We start from the raw sequence: 20,613 nt of genomic DNA, 5'->3' as shown, positions 1-20,613 counted from the left end.
TATCTGTCTCCATCGTGCTGTTTCCTTTTTGGAAAGCAGTCTAAAACTATGATTATCTATACATGAATTCACTGAAGTCACCAACCTGTAAGTTGATCTATAAGGCAAATTCCATAGTTTAATGTTAAGTGGCACATTTGTCTGAATTTAATTTATTTGAGAAACCAACAAACTTCTTCAGTGTTCATATTACTGTTAAATCGCTTCCTTTATCGGCATCTATAGCCTTGAGGGTCTGACACACTGGCAGGGTATTAATCAAGAGGGGGGGGTTTTACCTCAAAAACTGAGCATCACAGATTTAAACTGTGTCTCCCTCTTGTGGTCCGTCAAAAGAATATGTACACAAGAGGATACTACAACATATTTCTATAATCACTGTGGTAAACAAAACTATATTTTATTTCTGCCAACAACCTGAACTAAAACATGACAACAAGTCAGACAATACATCATAAAAGAAATACCTCAAAACTCATTCTGTGAGAAGAAAAAGTAGAACTGCCCAGAGTTGTGTTGCATAAGATGGAAATTTTTACAGAAACATTGCAGAATGAATAACAGTTCTTAATTTTAAGCACTGTTGGAAGCATATTTACTTACCACTCAACTTCACCAGAAAAACCGTGTTAATAATTCATTAAAAAAATAAAAGAGTAATTGTGTCCACTGTGTCTTGGTCAGAGTTAGTTTTGTTAATAAATTTGTCACACAGTCTTAAGTCTTGACATTTATTTTACTGAAAAACGTAAGAGTTCAAATCCAAGCCAAGAGGAGCAGAAATGACTTATTCTTTTGCAAAAATTCAGCCATGATGGAAAATATTGTGTTGCAACAGTCTTGTATGTGTATCACAGTCTGTGTATGATCATATTTTTGTCATCTCCTTGCCAGTGCTGGTGCTCTTGGTGTCTGTATTAGTGACGCTCATCTTGGTGGTCGGGTCCTCGCTGATGAAGTGGAGGATGTTGCGCAGGGAGCGGTTCATGCTGTCCTTGAAGCCTTGGCCCATACACACATAGAGTAAAGGGTTTAGGCAGCTGTTGAAGTAAGCCAGACAGAGCGCTATAACATGTGCAAGGTGAAGTTTGGGACTTGCGCTGGAAGCCCGAGGAGTGGTCAATATGAGGAAGTCCACAATGTGCAGAGGAAGCCAGCACAAGAAGAAGCTCAGCACCACAGCAATGATAACCCTCACTGTTTTCTTGGACCCGGACCGACTGCGTGACAATCTCCTCTGTGTGTTGCTGAAGACCACCAAGTGACAAACTAGAATAACCAGGAAAGGAAAGATGAATCCAATCAGGAAGCGAAAAGCGGAGACAGGCCAGGCACTCTGCATGGTGTACTCCATCCTGCACTCTCTCTTTTCATAACCTGCCTCAATCTCCTTGGCATACACAAATTGTGGGATACTGCCTATCAGGGCCAGGATCCACACAGCAACACATCCATAGGCAGCCTGTTTGGGTCGCCTGTTGTTCTGACACCAGATGGGTCTGATGACCAGCAACAAACGATCCACACTGATTACAATCAGCTGCAGGATGCTGCAGTACATCATCAGGTAAAACAGGCCTTTGACGAACATGCAGGCCAGAGGACCGAAGTGCCAGTGGTCATCATGGACCAGAGGGACCATAAGCAGGGGGATGGAGAGGCAGCACAGAAGATCAGCCAGAGCGAGGTTGAGGAACCAGAGGGAAGTGACAGAGCGGCTCATGCAGAACCCCGTCACCCACACCACCAGAGCATTTCCAGGCACACCCAGCAGGACCACAAGGCTGTACATGACCAGAGCCATTATCTGGATCGGCTGAATCTCAGGAGTGTGAGACTCCATAATGTCAGGAAATGTGAAATTATAATCAAGATATGTGTCATTCTCACCGAAGAAATCATTCTCAGCCAAGGAATCCATGATTCCTGTATAGGGTATAGGTTAGTGTCATAGGTAAATTAACATTAGATTGACAGCATTATAAATTCAACAATATGTGAGACAAATATTTCATCTAATACATTTTCATAACCCCCCAAAATAATAAAATTTAATCAAGAAAAGCTGATACATTTTAAATTTGGATGAAAAAAATTTTGAGTTTAGTTTCAACTCACCGACTGTTCAGCCCCAGTTTATGTTGCTCTCTCACCACTGAGAGGAAGTTGTGGAGCTGCTCTGCTTCTGTCCTTTATACTCTCACCCCACCCCACAGAAACACAGTTGCACAAGATTACTGTTGAGACCACAAGTCCTCTGTATATGAGTGTAGGCTGAAGGACTGCAATCACAAAATTGGCGAATCTGAAAATGCAGTTTTTGTGGCTAAATTCAAGTGAAATTTGTCAGGAAATGATTAAGTCACATTTTTTACAGGGGGAAAAAGGAACCATTTCTTGACTACTTTGTAATACTAGCTTTATTCACCAGTTTACTGCCAGTGCTATAATTTTGTGATGAGTTGTCACTGTGTAAGTGCAAGATTTTCACCCATATTCATGACTAAATAGACCTGCAATAGAAACTTATTTAGAGGCATGTGTGTGAATAAATATCCTGACTGGCTTTAGCCTATGACACATTGTGTTCATGGAGTGGATTTGATGGATCAGAAGAAGGCCATGCATTGTTTCAACCATTAATTCTTTATTTTTTAGGGGTGCATGCTTGTTGACTACTCCATCATAACAGAATCATAAAAGAATTTCCAATCAGATTCCATTTCTGGTATGAGATCAGTTCTTTCGCAAACAAAATAGAACAAGTTTAAAAAAAAAAAAAAAAATCCTCTTGCGTGTCTTGTTTGTGATGATTCGAGGCTTGTTTGGGGAATTCTGGGGTTTTTGACTGTTGCATCAACATTGTGGTCAGTTAAGTCACTTGCAAACACTGAATGAGCTCCGTATTTATGTGAAACATCTGTAATAATTAGATCAATTAAAGATGATTTTTCTGGACATTTTGAATTAGGTCTGGTGGAACTGTCAACAAAGAGATTTAGAGAGTTACAGTAAGCTTTAAATTCACCTGGTGTTGGATGTAGCCAATTCCAGTTCCTAGAACAGGAAGGGCACTCACCATAGAACTCTCCATATCAAACATGCCGAGCTATCCGCGGTGGGAAATCCTTGCGACAAAGGAGAAGTCAAAAGCAGCTTCACCTCATACTCATTAAAAAGACAAAAGTATCTATAGAAAACTTAAATAATTAATAGTTGCAGCCCTAATTTCAGTGTAAGCATTAAAATAAAAGATCTACTGATATGTCAGTAACTGTAAAAGTTTGTCATACCATAATAATCATGTTCCTTTTATGACAATAAATAATAATACTCGTACAATATTGCTCTCCTCTGCTTGAACAATACTCACATAAAACTTTTAATTACGATCATTTCCATTTTTTCAGGATCATTTTTTGATTTTTCTTTAATGCCATGCTTTTTTTTTTAAGGGAGTTGTATTCTAGCTAAATTTATCCATATATTTTCTCTGCAGTGACTCTTCAGAAGCCTTGTACATTATTAGCAAAACTTTAAAAAATAAAACAAAATGTTGTAATCACCAGTTACTATTTTAGTTGCTTCTCTCTTTCACTTCCACATGCATAAAACACTAGCACAAAAAGTACCTCCTTTATGTTAAAATAAACTTCCTTTGTGTGTCATGATCCTGGATTTTTGGCCCAGCTCTTATTTATTGTAGTTTTTGCAGTTTTGTACCTTTTTGCAGTTATTCCTGGTTGGTTTCATTATCCATATCCTCAGACCTTCTTAGTTTTAGTCGTCTGGCTTCTGTTCTTGGTTATAGTGGGTTTTTGTCTCATTTCTGGTTTCAGTTATACTTTCCAACGTTCTCTGAGTGTCAGGTCTGCGTTTCTGTGTCTCGTGTTTAGTTACTTCCTGTTTTTAGTTTTGCTTTACCTTGCCTTGTTAATTAGATTCTGTTCACCTGTGTCTTGTTTTCCCCACCTGTGTTCTATCACCCTCATTACCTCTTGTGTATCTTACAGCCCTCAGTTTTCCACAGTTTTTTTTTTTGTCATGTCAAGTATCTTGTCTATCCTGTGCTCGAGCTGCCGTGGCCCCAGTCATCAGAGGAGTGTGTGAACCCTGCACAGTCTGCGTCCCCAGAGATTCCCAAGCCTGAGCTCATGAGTCACCACTGCTGACATCAGCCCTCAGAAGGTCCTCTCCTCAGTTCTTTGTTATATCCTCCCTTGTGCTGTGTGCTCTGTGTGTTTTATGTTTCCACCTTGTGAGTCCCTGCCTCCAACTCTGCACTATTTTGTATTCTGTGTTTTGGCAAGTCTTCAGCATTAAAGTTGCTTTCTTTAGTTCAACTTCATGTCTCACAAGTCCTGCATTTGGGTCTGCAAACTCCCTGCCACACATCAACATGGGAAATTGAGTGCTGTAAGTCGAGCTGTCTTGTTCATATACCAAAGGAATACCAAAAACCTCCCAACCTATCAAAAAAGAAAATCAAAAATGAATTCAGTTTAGCAACAGTGTAAAGGAACACTTTTTTTTTTTTTTTTTAATCAGAGTATACAATCAAGTCAGTTTCAGCTTCTTTGGTGTGTCTGGTTTGCTGTATCTCGAGCACAGTCTCCAGGACACTCCAGGAGATAAGCAGATACTCCAGGAGAGCTAAAAAAGACCGGAGAAGGTCCTTAACTCATCAGCAGGACCGGTATCTGCTCCTTTGTGCAAGAGTAGTGATAGAGCCCTACAAAATGACCTCCTTGGACGTACTGTCTGACCCTATGGTAATGCAGTGGGTCCTAGGTTCCTCCTGGTGCACAACGATGCCCAGCCTCAAGTGGGGGGGAGATGGTTCCTGGAGGATGAAGGAACTGATACCACTGACTGGCTCCCACATTCGTCTGACATAAATCCAATGGGACACCTCTGGGAAATTATGTTTCAGTCCATCTGACTCCACCAAGTTACACCTCAGACTGTCCAGTAGTTCAGTAATGAGAGAGTCAGATAAAATAATTTTGTAATTTAGAACATGATTATTATAGTAGTTGAAATAGGTGACTTCTAAACACACAGCACATCAAGTTGTAGGCAGGCCACACATGAAATTCTAGGAAACTGATTAATAGTGTTAGAGTTTTAAGATGTGTTTTTCACGTCTCCTCCAGATTGCACTGGATCTTTGCCTGAACTGCCAAACACATCCAGGCTCTATAAGCTTCCTTTTATTCTCAAGCTCTTGGGGAAACTTTCTAAATGTAATATGGAGAAAGCAGACTCAAATTCTAGTACAGTTAAAGAACTACAGTTTTAGGGTGGTATCTACAATTGGTATAACAAAAAAACTAGAGCTGCCTCCCTTTATGTGGGTTACCATGCATCACATTGCTTCTGGAAAGTGATTTTTGCAAGCTTGTGGAAAATTCTGCTATTAAAGAATACAATGTTAGCGTTTTTCACTTCCAGTAATGTGACATCTCATTTGGAATGCCTCAGAGATTAGTTTAGATCAAGCAGTATCTTGCCTAAATATAAGAGCAAAATACATTTTTAAAAATCTGATGCTCCAAAGATTCAAGTCATGTCAGAGCAGAGCTGTATGTGGGTCCAGAGAACAGCCAACAGTTTACTTAAATTCAGTAAATAGAGTTCACAGCACTAGAATAAATACTACATGCTAACGGTCTAACCAGGTAAATGTCCTCAAGAAGCCACTTGGATTCAAAACAGTGATCAGGAAGATGTTTTGAGGTACAGAATGCTGTTAGAGGAATAAATGAAACAGAGAAATAAATTATACATAAACAAGGGTGGGGAAAATTGCTTTGAAATGATTTCCCGTTTTAGCCTGGTGACATGACAAGGGAAATCAAACACAGAGTCAGCAAAATGTTCCTTAAAAGTTCAACTAAAAATATACCACACTGCATGAATTACCACTTCCAGCAAGAGAATGTGGTTTTGGTCAACATTCACATCCTCACAAAGGCAGTGAGTCCTCAGATGTAATGTCAGTTGAAAGCTGCGGCACTGCTTGGTGGAAGTCTAGGAGTGTCATTTCTGGGTGCATCTAAAAAGAAAAAAATACACTGAAAAATATACCAACATTTCTGTCATATAAACCTATCTGCTCTCCTCTATCATGACATATTGGGCTACATCCAGCAAGACAGAGGAGGCCTCAGAACAGCAACACCTTTTGACAAAAGGCATCTACAGCCAAACCATTGTGGTAGAGGAGGTGTGGTGACAGGAGGAGGCAGCCAGACATTCCAGAACTGTAGCACGAGCCAAACGGGGCCGCTGGATGAGGTGGGAGGGTGTCGAAAAGAGGAAGTTATCGTGGAGTGAACTCTGGAGCACTGAATCCAAGAGGCTGAGCTTCATTGTCTGAGCTACGAATGATGTTCTGCCCTCTCCCTCAAACCTGGTTGGTTGCAAGATCAGCCTCTTTCTGCTAACCGTGGGACACACACCCAGGCTTGATTAACCTGTGGTGGGCCTGCCTCAGCAGAGGGTGTCTTGTGATAAATGGCTGAAACACCCTGTGATGCTGAGGTACACAACCTGGAGGTAAAGTCTTATAGTACAGTAGTTACTGTCAAGAACTCCCCACTGAATCAGGAGCGGTGCAAAAACACTAGGGATTGTAACATCTTGTCCTTTCAACAAATCCATTATTGGTGTAGTGATGTTAGCGCTTTGTTTATGTTAAGGCAATAAGCTTTCAGCAGCCTTGAGCTGGTTCCTGTTATAAACATTTTATTTCACACATTAATGTTCTGAGTATATAAAGCTAGTACTGTAACATGATAAGAATGATGGTATCTCCTGTTACTGTGTGCGTGCGTGTGTGTGTGTGTGTGCGTGTGTGTGTGTGTGTGTGTGTGTGTGTGTGTGTGTGTGTGTGTGTGTGTGTGTGTGTGTGTGTGTGTGTGTGTGTGTTTTCATCATATTGTGGGGACAAGCACACTCACAGTGTGGGGAACAACAGCTGAATCCTGTATTTGACCCCATTCAGTTTGCTTATAGATTATAGACCACATTCTTAATCTTCTGGTAACAAAGTCTCTTAATGCACTGAGTGTCTGCTGTATCAGCTCTGAAATGCCTTTGCTGGATCTGTGTGCCAGGAAGACAATCACATTTGTCTGCAAATGTCTGCAAGTGTGTGGGTGCTTTTGTGTGCATGTCTGTGTGTGTTTTCATCATATTGTGGGGACAGGCACACTCACTGTGGGGACCAAATTTTTTGTGGGGACCAAAACCTGGTCCCCTGGGGAAAAAGTTTTTTTCAAAATGTCAAAATAATACCCTGTCGAATTTTCAGGGTTACCTCAACAGTGCATCAACACAAACAGTGGTTAAGTGTGCCTGAGAGCGAGTAACTAAATATCGGTTCCTGGGGGTGGAGAATTGTATAGCCTTGTAGATGATGAAGAGATGCAGGGCTAAACTGTGCATGTGCAAGAAGTGGGAGTCATTTGAGTCTAACTCTTAGACTAGCTAAGCTTCTTTAAAGGTAAGAGGACTTTCTCATTTGTTTCAGCACTGAATAATGGCTCAGCATTTTAAATGCAGCAGTATGCACACATAGCAACAATTTTAAGATCCTTAACTTCTGATTATTAACCAGCTTTTTCTATCTGTATGCATGTGCTGGAGATGGTAATGCTAAGCTAAATATTTATCCATAATTTTCATACATTGATTAGCTGCTAAGCTGGGCTAAGACAAAAAAAGCATCCAAATAATCCAGGAACTATAAAAAAAGAATAATTCCCTTGGATATCTTCCTCATTTATTGTTTATAGAAAAGGAACCATGATCAGTATAATTTGCCTGACTGATTTCTGACAAAGTCTAGGGTAATTATTTAAATTATTTAATTAATTGAAAATATTACAAGGATGAATATCTCACTGTGACTGAGTTAAATGGTGTCTTGTTAGCCTATGTCAATAAGTAACAAATTGTAAAAATTTTAATGACAAAAGAGATTTTTAAATAAGCTCATTCTCAGTTGCTTGTGTGTGTGATAGGATATGTCTTTTTTTCTTAGTCATCCTTTCATTTGCTTAAAATAACGCTAGACCAAGTTAATATTGCTCAGATGTGTCAAACTGTAACCATTACAATAGTTTAGCTATGGTTGTCTCCACTATAAATTATTTAGGGAATAAAAATAACACATATGTTTCATGGAACTTTCTGGTTTTCTTAAAACAGAATTCTGTCTGATCATAGCATTGCCAATGGCTGCACTGAGATGCCACAAACACCCTCAAAAATATACAATACAACAAAGACTGCTGACAAGACATCATAGAGGGAAGTGAAATACAACAATTCTTTTAAAGGTTGTTGTTTGTGTTTTCAGTAGACTTTGGTTTTGAGATTTTGTCAGCACTTCCCTGTTCTCATGGGTTTAGTGAGAAAAAAGCTAAAGACTGCTGACTAAAGCAGTGCCCATTCAAAACATGCTTATTAATAGTCAAGTATTTTTTTTCAGTCTTCTAGCCATCATCATCATCTAACCATAGCCATCCATAGATTACAGCATCCAACCTGATCTTTAAATTAAAACAACACACTATTCAAAAAATTAATCAACTAAACATTCTAAATCGCACAGAGGACTTATTGCAGGCCTGTTGTATTATAAACAGGGGTGAAAGTAAGCCGGTACGGTCCGGTACTGCGTACCACTAAAAGATTCTGCGCTGGCAAGAGTTGGTGCGGCTGTCTGCTGTAAAGAAACGGTCACGTCCGTACTTTGAGTCACAATAGATCTGCTAGCAATAAACAGTCTAAAACACGACTTAATCAGTTAATAAAGAGCTTTTTTTTCCTCATTTCAAATTGTTTCTGAACTGTTCGTGTTATGCCGGAGCCTCGAGTCTCTAGCTTCTCTCCCCTCAGAGATCGAGGGTTTCTCAACAGACAGTCATGTCCCGTAAGCGGGACGGCTATAGTGCTTTTAACGGCCAGTTAAAAGGTAGCGACATGGGTTTTCTAGAGCCAATAATAACCAGAGGGCGAAGTTTTTTCAGGTGATTTTGTTTCGGCCAGTTAAAAGGTTAAAATGTTCACCGCTACGCTTAATGTCGGTGTGCTCGTTATAAAATATCCCACTTAAAAGCAAAGAGACATTCACTAATTGTGTTTCATGTTATTCTGCTCAAGTTCAACAACACAGCATAGCTTGAAAACACTGCTTACAACCGGAGATTTCATTTACATTGTCAACTGATTTTAATTTCTGCCTTATCCAGGCAGGCAATAGTACACACACACACACACAGACACACACACACACACACACACACACACACACACACACACACACATATATATATATATATATATATATATATATATATATATATATATATATATATATATATATATATATATATATATATATATATATATATATATATATATATATATATATATATATGGCAAGAATTCAAAACTACTTTCACCCCTGATTACCACTGAGGTAAGAAGAAGATCTGGCAGAGAGTGGGTGGCACCACTGGCCCCTATAAACTGTAACTGGATGGAAAACAGGTGTGAGCAGCTGAAGAGCAGGACCAAAACTCCACCCTGCTGGGGGGAACCTGCCTGTGGAAAGGTCCTAGCTAGAAAAGGACACGGCAACACCCCACACCATGACACTCAGTGCTCCTTTCAATTTTGACCAGCCACAGTTTATTTACAAGTTGGCCACATGAAAATTTGTTTTTCTTTTGCTATCCCCATGTCACTTTGTGTTATTTGAAATAAGACAGAACATCTATAGAAGTCACACAGGAAGACATGAACCTGAAGTCATGAGCCTGCCTAAATTAAATGTGTCACAGTCCCAATAATTCTTGTGTGCATGAATCTAATCACTGACAATGTAAAGATAATGCACAATAAGAGTGTTATTAAGATTAACTAGGGGATAACTGGGCCCGACAGACCTGTGTTCAGTATAAAAATGGTGGGTATCTCAACACTCTGTAATGTCTTTTGCTTTTTCCCAGTCTTAATCTAGTTTAACTGTCACAGATATTAGAGCTGAGTAGGTTTTTCTACATTAAACATTAAAACCACCAAAAGGCCAAGCTTTCTAATGATTAAGATGAGACTTATACCTATAGTTACAAGTTTGTTTTTGTAGTTTTTGTGACCAAACTTAAACAAGCACCATAATCAAAAAGTGAGGAAATAAAAGTATAAATGGCAACTGAACGCAAAAAGGATATTTGACTTGAATAAAATGTATGCCCACCTATACACACAAAGATTTACAGTTTACCTGTAAATATTAAACAATATCCAGCCAGAAAGGCTGCAGGCTTTTATGTGATTTGTGTCATTTGCACCACAAAAGCAAAGCAGTTGTTCCTTCACTTTAGTCTGCAAGACACTTCCTCCTTTGAGACAACACAAGTCCCCTGCAAAATGAAACAAGCCTGCAGAAAGGAGCAATTAGATAAACTCTGCAACAAATCTGCTGTGAATTTTCTATATTGAACCACCAATACCTGGAACCAAATTCCTTGTATGTGTAGCATACTTAAAATTAATATGATCCAGATTCTGAAATGTCTTTTCTCTTGTTGTTCCATGACCAGAAAGATTTCGCTGGAGCTCTTCACTGCAGTGGTGAGCCAAATGCCCCAGAAGACACCGAATTCCTCAGAAGGGCATTTGATTGCCTTCAGAATAAAACCAAGACCTGCACAATATGATCAAACAAATGCAGGAGGAGAAGTTCAGAGACATGAAGGCGCAAAACAAACACTCTGGAGAAATTTCCCAAGAGGACCAACAAGATCCACAATACAAGCCGAACATGCAGATCATAAATGGAGGTTGGGAAATACTGCTAAGTAAAGCACAGCAGCAAATAACACATTTAATGCTGGAGAGAAAAAAGAATGTGGCTAAACTCCAACAAATGCAGTTCAGGCCCCAAGAAATGGAGGCGCTGAAATACAACCTCCAAGTTATGGAGGAACGATATAACAAAGAGATATACAAGTTCCAAAACCTGGAAGCTCAACACAATGAGACACTACGCAAGTTTCAAGACTTGGGAGAAGAACATGAAGAGCTAAAATGCAAACACCAACAATTGGAAAGAACACACAAGGAAACACTACACAAACACCAACGACCAGAAAAAAACTATGATCAGGTACTAGGCCAACTCCGACTGCTGGAAGAAGAAGCTGAAGAGTCAGAACGCCAGCTTTTGGAATGTGAGAATAAAAATAACAGTTTGCAAATAAAACTTGATCAAACACGGCAAGAAAATATAGATATACAAGAAGAGAAAGAGGAACAGGAAGCTCAACACAATGACACACTACGCAGGTTTCAAGACTTGCAAGAAATTCATGACCAGACACTGTACCAACTCCAACAAAAGGACGCATTAGCTGCAGAGACACAATACCAGCTTCAAGACGTGACAGCAAGATATGGAGAGACACAAGACAAACTAAGAAGCTTGGAGGCCATACACAAAGAGACAGAACACAAGCTGGAGAAGACCAGAGAGCTGGAGGCCCAAAATAAACACTTGGGAGAAGAACATGAAGAGCTAAAATGCAAACACCAACAACTGGAAAAAAACTATGATCAGGTACTAGGCCAACTCCGACTGCTGGAAGAAGACGCTGAAGAGTCAGAACGCCAGCTTCTTGAAAGTGAGAATAAAAATAACAGTTTGCGAATAAAACGTGATCAAACACGGCAAGAAAATATAGAAATACAAGAAGAGAAAGAGGAACAGGAAGCTCAACATAGAGAGATGGAGAGCAAACTCAAAGACATGGAGACAAGATATGACGAGGAGATGTCCAAGTTCCAACAACTGGAAGCAGTAGCTAAAAACACACAACACCAGCTTCTCGAAAGTGAGAACGAAAAGGAACCTTTACAAGTCAAACTTGATGAAGCACTGCAAAGAAATGCAGAAATGCTACGAGAGAAAGAAGAAAAGGAAGAACTGCACTGCAAGATGCAGCATGTTCTTCAAGACTTTGAGCAGAGAAATACTGAACTCCAAGTATTTCTTGATGAGCTCAAACACAAAAATGTTGCAGTGGAGGCAGAGAAGATAAATTTGAATAAACTGCAATGAGATGACGTGCAAGCTGCAAGAAATGATGGAAAAAATACACAACTGCAAGGACTCTGTGACATAGAACAGAGCAAAAACAATGAAATGCAGAGGGAGGCACAACAACGTGAGAAAATGCATAAAGATATGCAGTGTGCACTTCATGAAATGCAGAAGAGAAATGAGCAGTTGCAAGACATGCATGACAAAATACAACAAAGCAATAAAGACATGCATGAGGCAAAGAAGACTCAGGAACAGCAAAATGTAGAACTCAAGCAAAAGCATGCAGACAGTGAGAAAAAGTTGGAAGAAGTCAAGAAAAGATGCAGTCGACTTGAAGAAGAGAATGAACAACTCCTTTCTGATGTCAAAAACCTCATCTTACAAAACAAAGATTTACAGGAACGCTGCCTGAAAAAGAAGAGAAGACGTTTCTGGTGTTTCGGCTGAAATTCTTAACCTGAAGAACAATAGCCTGCTCTTCCTCCACCCTTTATCCATCTCTCTTCTGATTTCTTCACCTTTGAATTGGCCACAACATTCACCAGCACCATATCCTAAACATTTATATACAACTAAATATGTCATTGAACTTATCAGTGGTAGGTTTAACACACCATTCCTCTTTTCCATCACGCCACCCCAACCGGTCGCAGCAGATGGCTGCCCCTTCCTGAGCCTGGTTCTGCCCGAGGTTTCTTCCTTTTAGAAGGGAGTTGTTCCTCGCCACTGTCGCCAAGGGCTTGCTCACAGGGGGATCTTGTGATTGTTGGGGGGCTCTTTAAACCAAGCACTGATGAGTTCTCTGGCATCAAATATGAGACTCAGCAAATATGTAAATACATGATGAATCATGTATTTACATATTTGCTGAGTCTCATATTTGGTTGTATATATAATTTTATATGTGTTTGGTTGTATATACATATGTGTAATTAATAAGACATCGATGTCAAACAAAAAATTAAAATTAAAAACAAAAACAAAAAATCTGAGTATCTGTATAAATTTTTTAATGTATAGTCTAAAAGAATTCATGTTTTATGGTAAAATACTGGCAGCTGTCACAATAAAAGTGTGATATATTACAGTATCTTATTGCAATAACTAGAAAAAGCATTTCCTGCAGAAACTGCAATGTGATTGCTGTATTCTGAAAGATTGGAGCTGAACTTCTTGGAACTGTTTAAAGTTCAAATTGTTTTCTCTGGCTCAAAGTATGCTGAAATAGTTGACTGTTAAAGTAGGATGGATTTGAAGAGGAAGCTTTCCTTTCCTCACTCATTTCAGAGGCCCCAAAAATTCATAAAAAGCTAAAGAAAGAAATTTTATATATATATATATATGTGTGTGTGTGTGTGTGTGTGTGTGTGTGTGTTTTGTCACAGTACCGGCAAGAATTTAAAACTACTTTCACCCCTGATTATAAAACAGTAGTTTTATCTTGGAGTACCTAATAAAATGGCATGTAATTACTCACTGTGGATCATGGTAAGCCTGTCCCTGAACTGAAAAATAAGTACTTAAATAACTTAAAAATTAAAATGGCTAAGAGAGGGATTCATGTCATAAAGTTGCATTTCCCACACATGGGACATAAATTATTATTTTAACCACATGTACACATGTAAAAATTATCACTGCAAAGCATCAAACAAAGTAAAGTTATCCATAAGTGTGCACTAGGTCTTTAATTTCCTCCTTGACATTGAAAAGTTCATACTTTGGTGTTTAAGCCTCCTTATTGTTTTAGTGTTTGTAATTGATGATACGTAGTCTGAAGTCATAAATAAGCTGGGGGGGTACATTTTACACTTGACTCAAAGTTCTCGTTCTGAACTTTTATTCATGAAATTGGTCAGGATTTTTCTGATCATATTAATACAAGCAATGCCACTAAACCACATGACTAGAAAAAAAAAAAAGATGCTAGACTGGAGCCTGTCCCACCTGCCATGGGGCAAGAGGCAGGATACACCCTGGACAGGTCGCCAGTCTGTCGCAGGGCTAACACAGAACGTCAGACAACCAGTCTTTCACACATTCACATTTATGGGCAATTTAGCATCACCAGTTAGCCTAACCCCATAATTGCATCTCTTTGGACTGAGGGAGGAAGCCAGAGTATCCAGAGACAACCCACGCAGAGACCGGGAGAACCTACAAACTCTACAGAGAATGGCCCCAGCCAGATGGTAGATTCAAACTACAATGCTGCCCAAGTTAAAACTATTGTAACTATATTTGTAACCTGTGAAGGGAGTCTTAAACCATTCAGAGCAGTAAAATTTTTATACTGTTACCAACACAAGGTCCGCAACTAACAGTTACCTTCATCAATGATTGACAATTATGATTCAGATTTAATCTTTTCAATCTATAACTTTAATTACAATAAAAATCATCACCTTAATTGGATCACACAAGTTGGATTTTCACCCACCTCAGATGAAATATCTGGTCCCATTGTAATGCATTTCCAATTAAATGTGTTTGTATAAGTGGGATGAGTTTGGAGATAAAGCCCTCCTCAGCTCCCGCCATGCCCAATACCAGTGTCTATGAGCTACACAAACTCCATGCATCTGCACATTCATGCACAACTACACACACTAACAATGCCAGGAGATTGCTTGAGTGTCTATACAGTCACATGATTTCTGGACTGGAATCAGTTCATTTACTGGAGACAATCATGGCAAGCAGAGGAGTCAAGCATAAGCTACAAACTCGCACTTACGAGCAAAAATATGAGATTATGAGATTTGCGGAATCAAATCCAGGGATTAAGCAGCAATCCATTGCCACGAAATTCAATATTAGTCCCCAAACTCTGTCTGATTTTTTTGAAGAATTATGAAGAGTCACATTTTATCTGACTTACACATAAGACAAATTTTTTACAAGTTGGATAAAATTCCAGATGACATTCCTGTGGATTTTACACCAGATGCCCTTCCTGGCACAACCATCCCCATTTATCCAGGCTTGGGAATACCAATAGGAGTACACTGGCTAGTGCTTCTCTGTAAGCCTGCTTATATATGAGAGAGCTCAGATGGATGTGACATGCCCAGACAGAAAATGGATGCACTTTAATTGTGCAGTGGTCATGTCTGTATTTTAGAAACTCCTGCGTCTGAGTTTAGGCTTTGATATTTTGCTATATTGTGTTTTTTTTATTTTTTTCAGCCATTGTAAATTAGAAGCAATGTTGCAGCTGGATAAAAGAGCAGTAGAGGATTCACAGCTGTGCTTCTGCCAAGCACTGCTTGAATTTTTTCCTTTGTTGTTAATTTTGTTAATTGTTGCTTAGTGCCTACTTGACAATTACTTTTCAACAGTGCAACCAGTTACACACAGCAAGTCTGTAGTGGGAGTGTGTGTCTGTTTGTTTTTCAGAGTGCTCTTCAGAGTTCCCCCTGGAGTCTAATGCAAATGCTGGAACAGCAGGTGGGAGAGCTGAGGAGCAACACCGATGATGACTGTTGTGATGGAGCCCAAGGAGAAACCGGTCAGAAGAAACAGCCACGGATCTGATGATAACGATTACAAAATTAATAATTGACAAAAAAAGAGTCAAACAATACATTATAAAATATGCCTCAAAATTCATTAAAATTGCTCATCTGTGACAAGAAAAACTAGAACTGCCAAGAGTTTAGTTGCATAAGACATAAAGGATTGCAGAAAGGTTTCAGAATGAGTAACAGTTACTCATTTGAAATCTTGAAACACTGAAGAATATTACTTACCACCCAACTTAACAAGAAAGAAACCTTAAAACTTACCTTGAAAATTAAAGACAGAGTATTTGTGTCCACAACTACATTTTGCTATTAAATTTGTCACACAGTTTTAGGTCTTGACATTTATTTTACTGAAAAATGTAAGAGTTAAAATCCAAGCTGAGAGGAGCAGAATTGACTTATTATATTATTGTATTATAGTCAATCCAAGATCATATTTTTGTCATCTCCTTGCCAGTGCTGGTGCTCTTGGTGTCCATATTAGTGACGCTCATCTTGGTGGTCGGGTCGTCGCTGATGAAGCGGAGGATGTTGCGCAGGGAGCGGTTCATGCTGTCTTTAAAGCTCCGGCCCAGACACACATAGAGTAAAGGGTTGAGGCAGCTATTGAGGTAAGCCAGGCAGAGCGCTATAACATGTGCCAGCTGAAGTTTGGGTCTTGCGCTGGAAACCCGAGGAGTGGTCAATATGAGGAAATCTATGATGTGCAGTGGGAGCCAGCACAAGAAGAAGCTCAGCACCACAGCAATGATGACCCTCAGTGTTTTATTGGACCGACCATGTGACATTCTCCTCTGTGTGTTGAAGTAGACCACCAAGTGACAAACTAGAATAATCAGGAAAGGAAAGATGAATCCAATCAGGAAGCGGAAAGCTGAGACAGACCAAGCACTCTGTCCAGTGTACTCCATCCTGCACTCTCTCTTTTCATCACCTGCCTCAATCTCCTTGGCATACACAAATTGTGGGATACTGCCTATCAGGGCCAGGATCCACACAGCAACACATCCATAGGCAGCCTGTTTGGGTCGCCTGTTGTTCTGACACCAGATGGGTCTGATGACCAGCAACAAACGATCCACACTGATCACTGCCAGCTGCAGGATGCTGCAGTACATCACCAGGTAAAACAGGCCTCTTACGAGCATGCAGGCCAGAGGACCGAAGTGCCAGTGGTCATCATGGACCAGAGGGACCATAAGTAGGGGGATGGAGAGGCAGCACAGAAGGTCAGCCAGAGCAAGGTTGAGGAACCAGAGGGAAGTGACAGAGCAGCTCATGCAGAACCCCGTCACCCACACCACCAGAGCATTTCCAGGCACACCCAGCAGGACCACAAGGCTGTACATGACCAGAGCCACTATCTGGATCGGCTGAATCTCAGGAGTCTGAGGCTCAATAATGTCTGGAAATGTGTAATTATAATAATCGTAATCCATGATTCCTGAAAAGTGCAATGTATAGGGTATAGGTTAGAGTCATGGGTAAATTAACATTCAACAATATGTTAGACAAATGTTTTATCTAATATATTTTCATAACTCACTAAAATAACACCAGTTAAGCAGCAAAAGCTGGTGATTTTTTTAAACCAAATTTAAATGTGACTTTAGTCTCAACTCACCGACTGTTCAGCCCCAGTTTATGTTGCTCTCTCGCCACTGAGAGGAAGTTGTGGAGCTGCTCTGCTTCTGTCCTTAATACTCTCACCCCACCCCACAGAAACACAATTGCACAAGATTCCTGTTGAGACCACAAGTCTTCTGTATATGAATGTAGGCTGAAGGACTGCAATCACAAAACTGATGAATCTGAAAATACCATTATGGCAAAACTCAAGTGTAATTTCACAGGAAATAATTAAGTCACAGGCTACTGGATTGGCAGACTGGGGTGGTGGTTCCCATCTTCAAGTGGGGGGGGGGGGGTGCTTCAACTATCGGGGATCACACTCCTCAGGCTCCCCAGAAAGATTTATGTTGGAAAGCAGATTTCATCTTTTGGGGAAACCTCAGATTCAGGAGGAACCACAAACTTTTGTCCTGGTCACAGAATGTTGTTCCAGCTCTTTATGCTCTCAAGAATATTCAAGTCTAGATGTGTTTTGTAGACTTTGAAAAGGCATTCGATCGCTTCCCACAGGGTATCCTGTAGGGGGTGTTGTGGGAGCATCCCTTTACTACTGCAGTGAGAGCTTAGTCCGCATTGCCAGCAATAAGTCAGACTTGTTTCCGGTGCGTGTTGGACTCCACCAGGGCTGCCCTTTGTCACTGATTCAGTTCATAATTTTTATGGACAGAATTTCAAGGCGTAGCCAAGTGGTGAAAGGCTTCCACATCAGTGGCCTCAGAATCTAATCTCTGTTTTTTGCAGAGTTTTTCAGAGCGCTCTTCAGAGTTCCCCATGGATTTAATGCAAATGCTGGAACAACAGGTGGGATAGCTGAGGATTAACACAGATGATGGCTGCTGCAATGGAGCCCAAGGAGAAACTGGCCAGAAGAAACAGCCACGGATCTGATGATAACGATTACAAAATTAATAATCGACCTGTGATCTAGGGTGTCCTGATACCACATGCACTTATGGACATCCTTATGTTCAAAGATGATGTTCATTATGGACAAACTGGGGTTTGCACAGAAGTCCAATAAGAGAACACCACTTGGGTTCAGATCAGGCAGACCATTCCTTCCACTCACCCCTCTCCAGGTCTCACTGTTATTGCCCACATGAGCACTGAATTCTCCCAGTAGGACAATGGAGTCACTGGATAGAGCACCTTTGAGCATCCCACCCAGCAACTCCAACAAGGCTTGATACTCTGAACTGTCATTCAGCCACTGGTGAAAACTCTAAGATACAGGCAGCAAGCCGAGGGGATGCAAGGACACTCAGAGATCCCTGTGAGTGTTGCTCTACTAAATGAAACTTGTGTTCCCTCTAGGGATGCGCCGATCCGATATTCAGTATCGGTATCGGTCCGATACTGGCCTAAATTACTGGATCGGATATCGGAAAGAAATAAAAAAATGTAATCCGATACATTAAACAATGTTTCGCTCACATTAGCTGCATTACAGGGCTCAGTCGTCTTCTTGTTCTTGTGGGTTTGCGGTTGACCAAACCAGCTTAGAGCTGCATTACCGCCACCTACTGGAATGGAGTGGGGGATCAGGAGTTAGAAAACAACCCTCTCAGATCCTCCGTCGCTGCGGATTCCCTTTGACACTGAGCGATCATCGCTGACATGTTTTTCCGCCTCCACCGCTCTCTGCCTTGTTTGTGTGTTGTGCTCGCTGTGCTGAGAATCAGCTGTTATTTTTTTCTCTAGTTCAGCTCCCGGACATACTGCTAGCGAGCGTGTTACGTCGAGCCGCGTTTCCCCATCAGATACGGTTTCCCCAGCGTCTCTGCGCCGCCCACGCGGCAAAAATCGCGCGTGCTTGTTCAGCGCTCGTAACCACACCGCCGTGCTTGAGCCGCAAGAGAACTACGGACACCGTGAAAGCTCAAACAACGTGTTTCGGCGAAGTTGTCCCACTTTTTGCAAATGCGCTCCCATCAGATACGTGCGCTCTCTCTCTCTCTATGTTTAGATGTTTATCGATAGATAGATAGATACTCCATATAGCCCATGCGGATAGCTCTATATAACCCAAAACTGGGTGAACACATCTTGATAGCCTAATAACAGCCATCAGATACCGTTCCCCCTGTGTTAAACTGGGGGAACACATTCTGATGGCCCAGGGACAGCCATCAGATACCGTTCCCCCTGTGTAAAACTGGGGGAACGCGTCCTGATGGCCCAGGGACAGCCATCAGATACCGTTCCCCCTGTGTAAAACTGGGGGAACGCGTCCTGATGGCCCAGGGACAGCCATCAGAAACCGTTCCCCCTGTGTTAAACTGGGGGAACGCGTCCTGATGGCCCAGGGACAGCCATCAGAAACCGTTCCCCCTGTGTTAAACTGGGGGAACGCATTCTGATGGCCCAGGGACAGCCATCAGATACCGTTCCCCCTGTGTAAAACTGGGGGAACGGTATCTGATGGCCCAGGGACAGCCATCAGATACCGTTCCCCCTGTGTAAAACTGGGGGAACGCGTCCTGATGGCCCAGGGACAGCCATCAGAAACCGTTCCCCCTGTGTTAAACTGGGGGAACGCATCCTGATGGCCCAGGGACAGCCATCAGAAACCGTTCCCCCTGTGTTAAACTGGGGGAACGCATTCTGATGGCCCAGGGACAGCCATCAGATATTTATTTTCTGATTTTTTCCAACTTTAAAAGATCAAACTCTGATGGCTAAATGTGACATTTTAAAACAGGGGGAACGGTATCTGATGGCTGTCCGTGGGCCATCAGAATGCGTTCCCCCAGTTTTACACAGGGGGAACGGTTTCTGATGGCTGTCACTGGGCCTTCAGGATGCGTTCCCCCAGTTTAACACAGGGGGAACGGTTTCTGATGGCTGTTATTAGGCTATCAAGATGTGTTTACCCAGTTTTGGGTTATATAGAGCTATCCGCATGGGCTATATGGAGTATCTATCTATCTATCTATCTATCTATCGATAAACATCTAAACATAGAGAGAGAGAGAGCGCACGTATCTGATGGGAGCGCATTTGCAAAAAGTGGGACAACTTCGCCGAAACACGTTGTTTGAGCTTTCACGGTGTCCGTAGTTTTCTTGCGGCGCAAGCACGGTGCGCTGGTTACGAGCGCTGAACAAGCACGCGCGTTTTTTGCCGCGTGGGCGGCGCAGAGACGCTGGTGGGCGGCGCAGAGACGCTGGGGAAACCGTATCTGATGGGGAAACACGGCTCGACGTAACACCGGCGCGCTCAGATGGAGCAGAAGGAAATGTTTTTCTAGTGTCCAAAAGAAGCCTTTTCGTCCCTGTAACCTCCATTAAACCTTTACTGGGAAACAGCTGGAGGTCCTTCATCAACCACCTG

The 20,613-nt window shown here is 41.3% G+C and overlaps 2 protein-coding genes across 2 annotated transcripts; both read right to left on the bottom strand.

The window, feature by feature from the left end:
- Nucleotides 1–490: 490 nt before the first annotated feature.
- Nucleotides 491–1,921, bottom strand: LOC115790498 (C5a anaphylatoxin chemotactic receptor 1-like). Its single transcript, XM_030744299.1, has one exon. The coding sequence runs from the start codon at nucleotides 1,919–1,921 to the stop codon at nucleotides 869–871; it is 1,053 nt and encodes a 350-aa protein (XP_030600159.1). The 3' UTR covers nucleotides 491–868.
- Nucleotides 1,922–16,079: 14,158 nt separating this feature from the next.
- Nucleotides 16,080–17,087, bottom strand: LOC115791203 (C5a anaphylatoxin chemotactic receptor 1-like). Its single transcript, XM_030745351.1, has one exon. The coding sequence runs from the start codon at nucleotides 17,085–17,087 to the stop codon at nucleotides 16,080–16,082; it is 1,008 nt and encodes a 335-aa protein (XP_030601211.1).
- Nucleotides 17,088–20,613: the final 3,526 nt, after the last annotated feature.

Source organism: Archocentrus centrarchus, chromosome 13 (genome assembly GCF_007364275.1).
Source record: "Archocentrus centrarchus isolate MPI-CPG fArcCen1 chromosome 13, fArcCen1, whole genome shotgun sequence".
NCBI classification, from domain to species: domain Eukaryota; kingdom Metazoa; phylum Chordata; class Actinopteri; order Cichliformes; family Cichlidae; genus Archocentrus; species Archocentrus centrarchus.
Note: the sequence above shows the minus strand (reverse complement) of the source record. Positions and strands in the feature narration are given on the sequence as shown.

Excerpts from the sequence above, each read along its gene's own strand:
- LOC115790498 (XM_030744299.1), bottom strand. The coding sequence starts at position 1,921 with ATGGATTCCTTGGCTGAGAATGATTTCTTCGGTGAGAATGACACATAT.
- LOC115791203 (XM_030745351.1), bottom strand. The coding sequence starts at position 17,087 with ATGGATTACGATTATTATAATTACACATTTCCAGACATTATTGAGCCT.